Source organism: Moschus berezovskii, chromosome 5, assembly GCF_049115385.1.
Source record: "Moschus berezovskii isolate FMDL1 chromosome 5, NW_MosBer_1.0, whole genome shotgun sequence".
In the NCBI taxonomy this organism is placed as follows: domain Eukaryota; kingdom Metazoa; phylum Chordata; class Mammalia; order Artiodactyla; family Moschidae; genus Moschus; species Moschus berezovskii.
The window spans coordinates 42,673,748-42,687,441 of record NC_142464.1 but is presented as its reverse complement, the minus strand read 5'-3'; the positions used below and the strand labels follow the sequence as shown (position 1 = coordinate 42,687,441).

General features: G+C 40.3%; 1 protein-coding gene and 1 pseudogene across 5 annotated transcripts in view; one reads left to right on the top strand and one right to left on the bottom strand.

Annotated features, from left to right (window-relative positions):
* The window catches only part of SNCA (synuclein alpha), a 163,447-nt gene extending 150,718 nt beyond the window's left edge, over positions 1-12,729 (bottom strand). For 2 of the 5 annotated variants that reach the window (XM_055434948.2, XM_088836037.1), the window contains exons 1-3: positions 12,641-12,729; positions 10,988-11,133; positions 2,845-2,886 (exon numbers count right to left, since the gene is read on the bottom strand). In XM_055434948.2, coding sequence (XP_055290923.1) covers positions 2,845-2,886; positions 10,988-11,108 — 163 coding nt within the window. In that variant the 5' untranslated portion in view covers positions 11,109-11,133; positions 12,641-12,729. Of the gene's footprint in view, positions 1-2,844; positions 2,887-10,987; positions 11,134-11,597; positions 11,741-12,260; positions 12,527-12,640 lie in introns of those variants that run through there. The other 3 variants (XM_088836039.1, XM_088836038.1, XM_088836040.1) reach the window with 3 other exon arrangements.
* On the top strand, positions 12,404-13,169 carry LOC148777823 (uncharacterized; annotated as a pseudogene).
* Positions 13,170-13,694: the final 525 nt, after the last annotated feature.

Genomic DNA, 13,694 nt, shown 5'->3' with positions numbered 1-13,694 from the left:
AGTTTTGGAAATCCTGGGTTAAACTAAATTATGTAAATTTATTTACTGTAGAACAACTCAGTTTCTTTAATATGCTAAAAGGAAGACAGGATATGCAAAGTTTCCAAACATTTTAAAACCATGGAAACATTAGCTGGCAGGCTACTGTTTTTCAGAAACAATTTGCAAAATATTGCCTTATATTACAAAACTTCAGTCACTGGTACCAGGCCAAGTGTGTACGCATGCATGCACGCAAACACCTCAAAAACTCATGTTTACATTTTATTATTCTAAAAAAAACTCAAAAATTCTGACTTTGTCAGTAGTTATCCTTGCAGCCCATCTACATAGCCTCCACTGGATCGTAGTATTAGTTTATTCTCTAATTTTTACCACAGGCTCTAAACTTTGCAACATGCTTATCCACTTTTTCATCCAGATGGATTCTCCTTCAGCTATTACAATGAAAAGCTGTTAATCCAAGTAGACTCTCTTCATATAGCATAGTCTATAACTGTCTGATTACTAGTTCTTACAAAAATCATACTTTATAACATGCCATTTATAGAAGGTCCCTACAGGGCAGTTTATATATACTGAATTCCAACAGAGAAAATGTATGTTGCATACTTTAACTTAGCTTCTAGAAGAATTAGTTTCAAAGGGTTGTTTATTTATTTATTTATTTTCAGCTGCACTTGAAGCTCAACATTCAGAAAACAAAGATCATGGCATCTGGTCCCATCACTTCATGGCAAATAGATGGAAAAACAGTGGAAACAGTGTCAGACTTTATTTTTGGGGGCTCCAAAATCACTGTAGATGATGATTGCAGCCATGAAAGTAAAAGACACTTACTCCTTGGAAGGAAAGTTATGACCAACCTTGATAATATATTAAAAAGCAGAGACATTACTTTGCCAACAAAGGTCCGTCTAGTCATGGCTATGGTTTTTCCCGTGGTCATGTATGGATGTGAGAGTTGGACTGTGAAGAAAGCTGATCGCCGAAGAATTGATGCTTCAGTCCATTCTAAAGGAGATCAATCCTGGGTGTTCATTGGAAGGACTGATGCTAAAGCTGAAACTGCAATACTTTGGCCACCTCATGTGACAAGCTGACTCACTGGAAAAGACTCTGATGCTGGGAAAGGTTGGGGGCGGGAGGAGAAGGGGACGACAGAGAATGAGATGGCTGGGTGGCATCACCAACTCTGTAGACATGAGTTTGAGTGAACTCCGGGAGTTGGTGATGGACAGGGAGACCTGGCGTGCTGTGATTCATGGGGTCGTGGAGAGTCGGACACGACTGAGCGACTGAACTGAACTGAATTGATGTGGCTTGCGGGATCTTAGTTTCCCTGAAAAGGGGTTGAACCTAGGACATGGCAGTGAAAACCCAGAATCCTAACCACAAGGCAACCATAGAACTCCCTGTTTTGATTTTATACTCTAACTTTTTTAGTCAAAAGTACATATAAAAGGGCTTCCCTGAGAGGTCTGTTGGTAAAGAATCTGCCTGCAATGTAGGAGACCCCGGTTCAATTCCTGAGTCAGGAAAATCTGCTGCAGAAGGGACAGGCTACCCACTCCAGTATTCTTGGATTTCCCTGTGGCTCAGCTGGTAAAGAATCGGCCTGTAGTACGGGAGACCTGGGTTGGGAAGATCCCTGGAGAAGGGAAAGACCACCCACTCCAGTATTCTGGCCTGGAGAATTCCATGGACTATATAGTATGTATAAAGTCATATAAATACCTTTCTCCACTAGCTACAAAAATGTAGCTCAAGGTAGATTCACTACAAAATGATAGTAAGTAAAACCTAGGTAATACAATTTGCCTTCAGTGTTCTAGGTATTTATATATATTCTCATTCACTGAATTCTTTTACAGATGAGGAAACTGAATCACACAGAGGTAATGAATCTTGCAGAACAATCACACAGCTAGTAAGGGGGAAGCAGAAATTTGGACTAAAAGAGGTCTGGCTTCAGTGTTTGTGGCCTTAACCAAAACACTGTATTAATATTCCCATTTGATTTTCTCAAAATCTATTTTATAACTTAGCAATAGAAGCATGTTATTTTGCTGAGGTCCTGCCATATTTACTGTTTTCTCATCATATGAGTTATATTTTATATCTGATCATATGATTATATCTTATCATTCCTATCAGAAAGCTTGGAGTACATAAAACAAAAAACTCAATCACAGCAAGTCCATACATTAAAGTTGCTAAATTGTGATTGTGCTATTTCTATCATTATCCTCCTCCTCTTCCTCATCATCACCACCATAATTTTCATCATTTTTGCTATTCACTTACTGTAAACTTCTTACAGACCTAATTTCAAAATTTGGGTGAAATTAGGCCAAACAGAAATAAAATAAATAATTTACTGATCATCCCAAGGGTATTTCCTAAAATGTCTTCTGAATCAAGGAAATATTATAATTTGTATATTTTAGTGTCAGAATATTTCATTGTACTCTATAGAAAATTCTCATTCAACTCTAAAAATGGCAGTCCTTATATGATATTCCGCTATCATTTGCCAGAACATTAAGTTGACCAGAATACTCAAATGTTACACTACTATAAGTTAGACAATTAAACTAGTCAATTCAGTCATCATTCTTGACAATTACAAACACTGTGTTTTACTTATTTATAACAAATACTTAACATACTTAAAAATGTTTGATAAAGAATCAAGATTAAACAAAGCTGATGTTTTCCAGAATGCTCCTCTATGGGCAGAGTGGTTATTTATATTTACATCCTGAATGATAAGTGCTGGGGCTATCCTGCTTACTAGATATTTTCAATATCATCCCTGAATATAAGTTCCACAAAGCTTACCTGTTGTCACACCATGAACTACCCCTTCCTTGGTTTTGGATCCTACAAAAACAAACAAATTCAAACCATAAGCTTCAAAGTCACCTTTACTGCTAATGAGCTACTTTTAAATACATCTAATGGAAAAACAGTATCTTACTCTTCAAAAAACCCGTATGTAAAGATATCTTCAGGGAGCAAAAAATTTAAAACAAAGAAATTCAGTAACCATTACAACAAATACCACAAAGCAAAGCTAACAGGATATGCTCCAATTAAGATTTTAGCACACAGCAATAGCTTTTCAACCCCTTGTGTCCTACTTCACATATCAACTTACAGAAAGTTAAAAAGAAAAGGTGAGAAAACACTGGGTCTGGCTGGGAAGGTGATTTTGGATTCAGAAATGCAGAAGCTCTACTAAAATGCAATACAGAGAAAGATTTCTTAACCCATGAAACACAAATGGATGGGGGAAGGAGAGAAGGAATTCATAGTTGTTGAACATTTATTACGAAAAAGGCATTTTTCATCTCATTTAATGTTTGTGATAATGCCCCATTTCAAATCATGCCCATTTTATTCCACATGAAGCAATTACAAATTAAAGTTAAATGATTTGTCTGAAGTCACTAGCTACAAGCATGTTCAAGTTAAGGGCTCTGTGACCCTAAGCCCATATTGTTTCTACAAAACCAGGCAAGCCTTTAGAAGGAATACAGTATTTTATCACTGAAGTATAACTAATGCTAGCTTCGAGAATGGGCAAGATAGGAATTTTCCCCAAATCTTGACCATTACCAAACTTTTACACAAAGAATTTATTAATATGTATTGCTAAAATTCGGAGAAGGCAATGGCAAGCCACTCCAGTACTCTTGCCTAGAAAATCCCATGGATGGAGGAGCCTGGTAGGCTGCAGTCCGTGGGGTCGCTAAGGGTCGGACACGACTGAGCGACTTCACTTTCACTTTTCACTTTCAACTTTCACACTTTGGAGAAGGAAATGGCAACCCACTCCAGTGTTCTTGCCTGGAGAATCCCAGGGACGGGGCCCCTGGTGGGCTTCTGTCTATGGGGTCACACAGAGTCGGACACGACTGAAGTGACACAGCAGCAGCAGCAGCAGCATTGCTAAAATTAAGTTTGTGAATAATTTTATTCATCAGCTCTCTAATATTGGATTTTTAGTGTAATTCATACAGCTTTTTAATGATCTTCACAACAAAATGAAAATTCATTTGAAAACTACCTTAAAAATTAAATGAAGTAATTCTATGAGACAGAGAAGAATGTAAGGAAATTAGGACCAAAAAACAGGGAAATGAATATTTATCATTCTCTACCTGCTACTCCTTCAACATCTTATTTTTAAAAACTAGTAAAAATATATTTTAACAGTTGGCCTGTAGTCTGTCCTGTCTGCCTCAGTTACACCTGATAATTCAAACTTTGGCTAAATCATGGAATGTATCCTGAACCAAACTACAAGAAAGTCTTAATGAGGTTGCTTTGCATCAAACCAATCATCTTTTTTTGGCTGTCATAATTGTTTAGTAGTATATGTTACTGATGATTAACTTTTAATTGATAAGTAATCTGTAAATGAAAAGATAAAGCTACAAAATACATGCCAAGTGGTATGTCACCAGTAATGTGATAGACAGATAGACCCTATAGATAAGTAGATCTCATAATAGTTACAGCTGAAGGGACCCTAGATCTGATGGCTTCCCTAAGCTGACGTAGTCCACATCCATTCCCCTCTTGACTCATAACTTCACAAAGCTGCAGAGTGGAGAAGATCAGAAATAATGCCTGGGCATTGCCAAGGACTCAATTATGCTATTAGGCATGTCATGTTGACTATCTCAGTATAGTGCAGGTGAAGCAAATTGTGACTTGGGAGTTTGATATCAATCCACAGTCTTGACCACTGCTACTTATTGAGCAGAATGTCACTGGAAGAGTTTTGAAGGTCATTTTCTTGCCTTTACTGTTATAATATTTGGCAGAGAACTACATTTTTTTTTTTTGCTTTTAAATTTCACTCTCAACTTATAATTTCTAAACCATTTGATTGAGAAATTTTCAATCCATTACATTGAAGTAGGTTGATTGAAAATTTATACAAAGATATCACAAAAGGAGAAAAAGACATAAAAATAATACTGATCCTTATGGTGGTTCATCAATTAGCATTAAAAGCTAGCTGTTGAAAGTATATTATAAAGGAATGAGATTACTCTGTCATGAGGCTTAAGAAACCAGTGTGCTAAACTTGTTCAGCCATAAGTGAAACAGGAAAATTTTCCCTGGTTACTTCTAATCTTTCAAGCTAGTTATTGATAATAGTTCTTATAATGAAGGATAAAATTATAAAAAAAAAAATACATTGACAAAGAAATTATTCTGTTGCAGAGTTTGTGTGCATGCATTAATCACTCAGTCCTGTCAGACTCTTTGCAACCCCATGGACGGTAGCCCACCAAGCTCCTCTGTCCATGGGATTCTCCAGGCAATAATACTGGAGTGGGTTCCCATTCCCTTCTCCAGGGGATCTTTCCGACTCAGGGATCATCGAACCCAGGTCTCCTGCTTGGCACAGATTCTTTACCATTGGAGCCACCAAGCAGCCCTGTTGAAGAGTTTATTTGACAATAGTAACCATGGCTCCTACATATAAAAGTACACTAACAAAAATTCTCAATGAAATGTTAATGAATCAAACACAACACTGCATGAAGAGAATTATACATCACAATCAGGTGGCATTTATCATAGGTATGCAAGGCTGGTTCAATGTTTGAAAGTCAATTAAGTAATTCTTCACATCAGCAGACTCAAAAAGACAAATGTCATGATCATATTAATAGATTCAGAAAGAGCATTTGCAAAACCCAACACCTACTTGTGATAAAAAACCCCCCCCAGTAAACTAGAAATAGAGAACTTTCTCAACCTGATAGAAAATATCTACCAAAATGTCTACAGCTAATATCATATTTCACTGTAAGACGCTAGGAACTTCATTACCAGGAACAAGGCAATAATATCCCCTTTCACCATTTCTTCAACATCTTACAGGAAGCCCTAGCTATCACAATAAGACAAGGAAATAAAAGATATCTGACTGGGAAAGATGAAACAAAACTGTCAAGAATCAATAAAAAATACCCTGGTGCTAATAAGTTATTATAGAAAGATTGCGGGATGCAAGATTAAAAAGTCAAACACCTTCCTATATACCAGTAAAAATGAGCAGAATTTGAAATTAAACACAGCATCATTTACATTAGCATCAAAAATAAATAAAATACCTGGACATACATTTAATGCTATACATACAAGATCTATACGGGAAAAATTATGAAGCTTTGATACAAAATCAAAGAACTACATAAATGGAGAGATATTCCACATTCATGGATAGAAGACAGAATATTAACAACATGTTAGCTCTTCCCAACTTGATTTTATAATTCCATGTTATATATATATATATATACACATACACACACACACACACACAGAGAGAGAGAGAAAGAGAGAAAGAACCACCAACTCAATGGACACAAATTTGAGCAAATTTCGGGAGACAGTGGAGGACAGAGGAGTCTACTGTGCCACAGTCCATAGGGTCACGGAGTTGGACACGACTTAGCGACTGAGCAACAACAATCTCAAGCAAAACCCCAATTATTTTGTGGATATTAACAAACTGATTCTAAAGTTTACGTGGAGAGGCAAAGATCAAAATGAGCCAAAATGGTATTGAAGAAGAACAAAGTTAGAGGACTGACACCACCAAACTTCAAGACTTCTTACAAAGCTATTATAATCAACACAATGTGATACTGGTGAAAGAATAACCAAATAGATCAAGGGACTAGAAAACAAAGCCCAGAAATACACAAACATAAATGTAATCAACTGATTTTTGACAAAGGAAAAAAGGTAGTAAAATGGAACAAAGATAGTCTTTAAACAAATGGTGCTAGAACTGGACATCTACATGAAAAAAATAATTTTTATACAACTTTATACCCTTCACAAGCAAATAATCCAAAATGAATCATAGCCTTAAGTGTAAAATGTGAAACTATAAAACTTCTAGAAGATCACATTGAAGAACATCTACATAATCTCAAGTATGGCAATGACTGTTGAGCTATAACACCAAAGACACACTCCATTAAATCATTAATAAGTGAGAATTCATTTAAATTAAAAACTTCTATGAAAGACAACTTCAAAAGAATAAGAAAACAATCTACAGACAGGAAAATATTTATGAAATATCTGAAAAAGAAGACAAAGAATTCTTAAAAATCAACAATAAGAAAACAACCTGATTAAAAAACAGGCCAAAGACCTTAACATATACTTCATCAAAGATGTGGAGATGGTATATAAGCATTTGAGAAGATGCTCCACATCCTAAGTCACCAGTTTTAAAATACAAATTAAAATAACAGTGCAATGCCACTACATATGTATTAGTATGGCCAAAGTCCAGAACACTGACAACATCAAATTTTGTCAAGGTAGTAGAGTAACAAAAACTGTCATTAATTGCCGGTGGGAATGCAAAATGGTGCAGTCCCTGCAGAAGATAGTTTGATGGTTTCTTTGAAAACTAAACATTTTATCATATGACCCAGCAATTGTTGTGCTCTTTGATATTTACCCAAAGGGGCTGAAATCTTATGTACACACAAAAACCTGCACACAGATGTTTATAGCAGCTTTATTCATAACTGCCAACTCTTTGAAGCAAGTAAGATGTCCTCCAAGTACCAAGATGTAGGAGGTGAATGGATAAACTATGATATACACTGAGACAATAGAATATTATTTGGCACCAAAAAGAAATGAGCCATTCAAAGACATGCAATAAATTTAAATGCATATTATTAATTGAAAGAAGTCAATCTCAACAGGCTAAACAATATGTGATTCCACTGATATCACATTTTGGAAAAGGCAAAACTATGGAGAGAAAAAAATCAGTGATAGCCAGGGGTTGGGAGAAGGCCATGAATAAGCAGAGCACAGAGGATTTTTAGGTCACTGAAAATACTCTATATATTATAATGATGAATGTGCGTGTGTGTTAGTCACTTAGTCATGTCTGACTCTTTGTGACCCCATGGACTGTAGTCTACCAGGTTCCTCTGTCCATGGGATTCTCCAGGCAAGAATACTGGAGTGGATTGCCATTTCCACATTTGTCCAAACTCACAGAATGTATTGCAGCAAGAGTGATCCTTAACGGAAGCTATGGAGTTCGAATGACTATGATGCGTCAATGTAGGTTCATCAGTTGTAACAAATGTACCATCTGGTAAAGGATGTTGTTAATTAGACAGGTTATACATGTGTGAGGGGAGGGGTACACTGGAAACCTCTATATATCAATTTTTCTGTTAATTTAAAACTGTTATAAAAATTAAGTCTTTAATTTTTTAAAAGTATGCCTTTTTACTTATAGGTTCTGCTTTATTATGATGTTCTCACAAGAACTCTGCAAGGGACTCGCATTCATTCAAGTTGTATTTTTACAAATGAGTAAAGTGATGCTTAGATATGTTAAGTACCTTCCCCATTATCCTAGAGGTAAAAAGTGGTGTAGTCTGGACTGGAATTTAAGTTTGACATCAAATCTACATTTTCTTCCTACTTTATCAGGAGTCAGTAAACCTATGAGCCAAATAAACTCTCCAGCTGTTTCGGGAAGTGAAGTTTTACAGGAACAGAGTCACCCTGATTATTGTTTATGGCTGCTTTCACTTCAGGAGAGCAAAGTTGATCAGCTGAAACAGATACCATACCCTAAAATTATTCACTACCCCTTTATGGAAAAAGCTTGCAACACCTGGTAGTAGTATAACTTCACAAGGTCATACTTCATTCTGAATTATGTATTTTGTGTTCAACTTTTAACTGACTTTAAAATATTAACTGATAAATAGTATATGGAATGCACTCTGCTAAATACCATAATAAACACTGAAGATTATTTTTTAAAATATGTGCACATAAACAAATTGAAATTTCATATAATAATCTCAGAGAAAATAACAGAATTAATCTCTAAAAAATTAAGTCATTTTATTTGCCCAAACTCATGGCTGAAAATGAAAACAAGTACAATGTTTTCCAGACAATAAACCTGCTTATTACCTGGAAAACAGCAATGTGTTCATTTAATAGTCAGTGGTTCTTGGGCCCATTCAAAACTAATAAATCAATTTTATCCTACTAAAAAAATCTTAAAAGTAACTAAGTTATAAAGTAACTAAAATCAAGGAATGGTTACAAAGCATGCTTTTGCACAACTTGGAACACTGAGGACAAATATAAAAATACTGATTATCTAAATATCACTGATTCAGTATTCCAAATTCCACCTAAAAAGATACAATCCACATTTCACAAGAAAAAAACTAAGATTAACTCATTGACTTTTTCCCCTTGTAACATCTTTTAATTCAATGACTTTCTGAAAATATATTTTAAGATAAAGAGTAATTTAACTAGAGGTTTATGGTAAGATTAAACCAAAATAAAAAGAGTCGATGAACAGTGAAAAAAGATATGAGAAATAGTCATGAAAATCATTCCAAGTATAACTTTTCTCTGAAAGTGAAAGTGAAGTCACTAAGTCGTGTCCGACTCTTTGCGACCCCATGGACTGTTGCCTACCAGGCTCCTCCGTCTGTGGGATTCTCCAGGCAAGAGTACTGGAGTGGGTTGCCATTTCCTTCTCCAGGGATCTTCCCAACCCAGGGATCGAACCTGGGTCTCCCACATTGGAGGCGGACGCTTTAACCTCTGAGCCACCAGGGAAGCCTCTAGCCCATCTATATCAAAGAGATGATATAGCTTTCTTTCACCCCAGACATAGAGTATTCTACACAATCCATTATGCTCATCCTCCACTTTATTACTCATCCTTTGGCTACTGTTGCTACACCTGCTACCAGAGAATGTGACCTAGCTCAGAGGAGGAAAAGAAGAGACAGAATGGGCAGTGGGTGAATGTATGCTCATGTGCCTGTTTGTATTCCTATAGATGAGTGTGTGTCCATATGTATGCCTATTTCTTCACCCAAAGAATTCCAGGTGACTTGTGAAACAATACCCAACCTAACACAGTTCAAGATAAAAAAAAAAAAAAAGAGTAGGGCTTCCCTGATTCAGTTGGTAAAGAATCCACCTGCAATGCAGGAGACCCTGGTTTGATTCCTGGGTCAGGAAGAACCTCTGGAAAAGGGATAGGCTACCCACTCCAGCATTTTTGGGCTTCCCTTGTGGCTCAGTGGGTAAAGAATTCAGTTGAAATGTGGGAGACCTGGGTTCGATCCCTGGGGAGATCTGGGTTCAATCCCTGGGTTGGGAAGATCCCCTGGAGAAAGAAAAGGTTATCCACTCCAGTATTCTAACCTGGAGAATCTCCATGGACAGTCCATGGGATCACAAAGAGTCAGACAGGATGGAGCGACTTTCACTTCACTGCAAGAATACTCTGATGTGGGAATTTATAAACAAGGAAAAACAGTAAGCATCTAATGTATTGTATCACTTGATAAATGAACTATATAAATGTCTCAGAGTATTAGCAGCCCTCAAGCACTTTCTTGAGCTTAGTCCCCAACTTTCCAAGTGGTCACAAGAAGTAACTCCAAAGACTTGTCTGTCCTTTCCTTTTTAGGGTCACAGTAGGTCTCTCTTTACATATCTCAAGATTATATCAACCTCTTACTTTTAAATTAGGATACACTGAAATTAGCATATATTATTCATGAAGATAAAAGCTCATGAAGGAGTTTAAGATACTACTGAATATTTTCTAAGACTGAGTTTTTAAAATTGTCCTCAGAGCTATAGTTATTTCACGCATAGAAATTTTCATTTTAAAAAAGAAACAAAGTCCTAAATATTACTGCAAAATTAAATAGTCTGGAAAACAAAATAGCCCCACTTTTTATATTAGCTCAAACACACACATTCACCTACTTACACCTCTGATTCAGCCCATCACTTTGAAGAGTGGAGATGCAAAACTGAATCAAGTGAGAAATACCAGCATTTACAGCATCAATCATCCTAACCCATCAATCCCAAATAAATATCAAAGTGACATTTAGGGCTTACCTACCTACATAGAGAACACCCTCTTTTGTCTTTCCTGCTGCTTCTGCCACACCCTGCTTGGTTTTTTCAGCAGCAGCCACGACTCCCTCCTTGGCCTTTGAAAGTCCTTTCATGAAAACATCCATGGCTAACGAATTCCTTTACACCACACTGGAGAACACAAAATACACTTTGAGAACTTCTGAGTAAAAAACGAAATTAGAACCACCCAAAGTAAAAACTATTGAAAGATCAGTAGAATCCTCAAAAGAGTGAGATTCTCTTAAGTGTACCTCCATTTCAACCACTGCACAAAGGAGGCTTTTCTTAGCTTTTGCATTAAAAATTTAGCATCTCCCATCCATCTTGGCTGGATAAAGTCTAGCCGCCTAAACATGGATCAGGATGAATCATATGAGCTGTTCTTACGCGTTTCCGAAGTGGAACTGCCCGGAAAGATAGACTCCTCTTTTAACTTCCCAGGGTCCAAATGGTGACAGTATAAGTTAGAAGCGCGTTTAGAAGACATCACAGGAAAAGGAAAGACACCTGAAGGCAGGGGTCAGGGACACGCTTAAATTCCAGAAGGCAGCTAACAGATCAGTCACGAATAGGGGACGGAAGGAACCACTCACTCTGGGTGTGGCTGAACCTCAGGCCAACTGCGAGCCCACTGCCCTCGCTCTAATTCCCCCAACCTTGCAGCCGACCCTGGGCTGTCAACCCAGAGCTTGCAGGAGCGCGAGTTCACAGCCGCGGACGCCTCCGGAGGCGCGCCGGCCACCCGCGGGGGCGTTCTCAGCTCCCGGCACCCGCCCCCGCCCGGCGCCGCACCTGTTAACCCCTTATCACCTGTTGACGCGCCCTCTCAGCGCTCCCACTTAACGATTTGCCAAACACAGCTTGTTTACTTCACAGAGAGAACAGAGAGGGCGGACTGGGGGCGGGGGGCGGTTAAGGAAAGCGACGAATAAAAGTTGACTACTCATACTCCCTGGAGCATCCTCGCGTTTCCCAAAGGCAAAGCTTATCCCCGAGAATCCAGACCTCTCGGCCTCTGAGGACGAGAAGAGGGAAGTACTCGAAGCAGGAGGAAAACAGGTCAATTTACTTCCCTCAAGCTCACCCTAGGGAAAAGTACTCACCGCGGAGAGAGACTCGACTACAGCTGGTCCTCCCTGCAGCGCGCCCGCCGCCACCCCAGCCCCTCGCGCCCCCGGGCGTCCGCAGTGACCCCTCGCCCACCAGGAGTTCTCCGTGACTTCCAAAGCTGCCCGGTTAGTTCCACAAGCACTCACCAGGCTTCCTCGGCTCCTCGGAACTCCAATTTCTCCCCCACCCCCACTGAAAAAAATTTAAAGACAATTCCCAAATGTTACTTAAGTGGGAAGAGAGAGGATAAAGAGCGCACAGGAAAGGCGGAGGCGGCACCAGGCGAGGGATGGTCCCCAGAGGCGGCGGCTGTCAGCACGAGCCTGCGCTGGCAGGCGGGGGCCGTGGGAGGCAAACCCACAAACCTGCCGTCGAATTGCCAGTCCTCGTCCCCCGCACGAGAGGATTGGAGAGAAAAAGGCAGAAGGTCGGAAGGGAAGGGTTGGCGGGGCGGGGAGCGGGGAAGAGCGCCAGGGATGCTGAAGGCGCGGCGCGGCCCCCGGGTCCGCTCTAAGCCAGCACACACCTCGCCCGCGTCGCCGCGCTCGGTCGCTCGCCCCCTCTCCTTCCAGTCTCCTCCTGCTCGCGTCCTCTCGCCGCCCCCGCGGCTGATTTGTCAGCTCCTCTCCCCGCCCCTCTCCCGGCGCTCGTCGCTCTCCCAGCCGCGCGCGCTTCGCTCCTCGCTTCGCATGGGGATGGGCGGGGAGCCGGAACCTGCAACTCCCGCCTCCCGCCTGGACCTGGGGCACTGAAAGCTGGGGTGCTCTGCGGCTCCCCTCGAGTTCAGGGCCACGGGAGCGCTCGCGGAGATCCCGAGTGTTAGGCTTGGGCTGCAGTCTCTCCCTCTTTCCCATCACCACCCCCCCGTCTCCGCCTTTCCCTCCGGTTCCTCGCGGGGACCCCCACGTCAGATCCAGCCTCGGGAAGCGGGGAGTGTGACAGGTCGAGCACCAAAGGCAGAGCCAGCCTCGCGAGGAGCTGCTGAAAGAGACAGGCCATCTAGGAAGCGTGCTCGCATCAGCTCTGCCAAGGGCACGTTTCGCTCAGATCCATGAAGTATCATTAACGGTTTTAGGACAAAAGGTTAACGATGCTTTTGTTTAAATATCCCCCAGATTTAGACCTACTCTTAACCTCCCATGAGCCCGGTATGGTCTCGCGGGCCGAGAGGAGACTAGTAAAGAGTTACAGGTTGAAGAGGCAGGAGGCGGCTAGTCAAATCCTCTCTCCACCCCGCTATCACCATTTTCTTTCCCACCAATCAGCGGCTGCCAGACGCTGTTTTCTTTTCCCATCAGTGGAACAAGGAATAAATATTTCCCAGCCGTCGAAACCAAACGGCTGTAAGCTTTTTCATTCTCAGAATGGAACTTATTTTCCAGATGCAGGTGCCTAGATGGAAGAGACATATCCAGCGTGATTGATTCTCCTGAACCAGTATATCCAATTTTTTCAGAGCCTTCTGAAAAGGGAGATTCTGTCAACACATACCACTCACCTTCCTGACTTCGAATTCGCGTTGTCCTCGGTGCTGACAAACCACCCCATCCCACACACCGGCACACAGACAGACACACGCA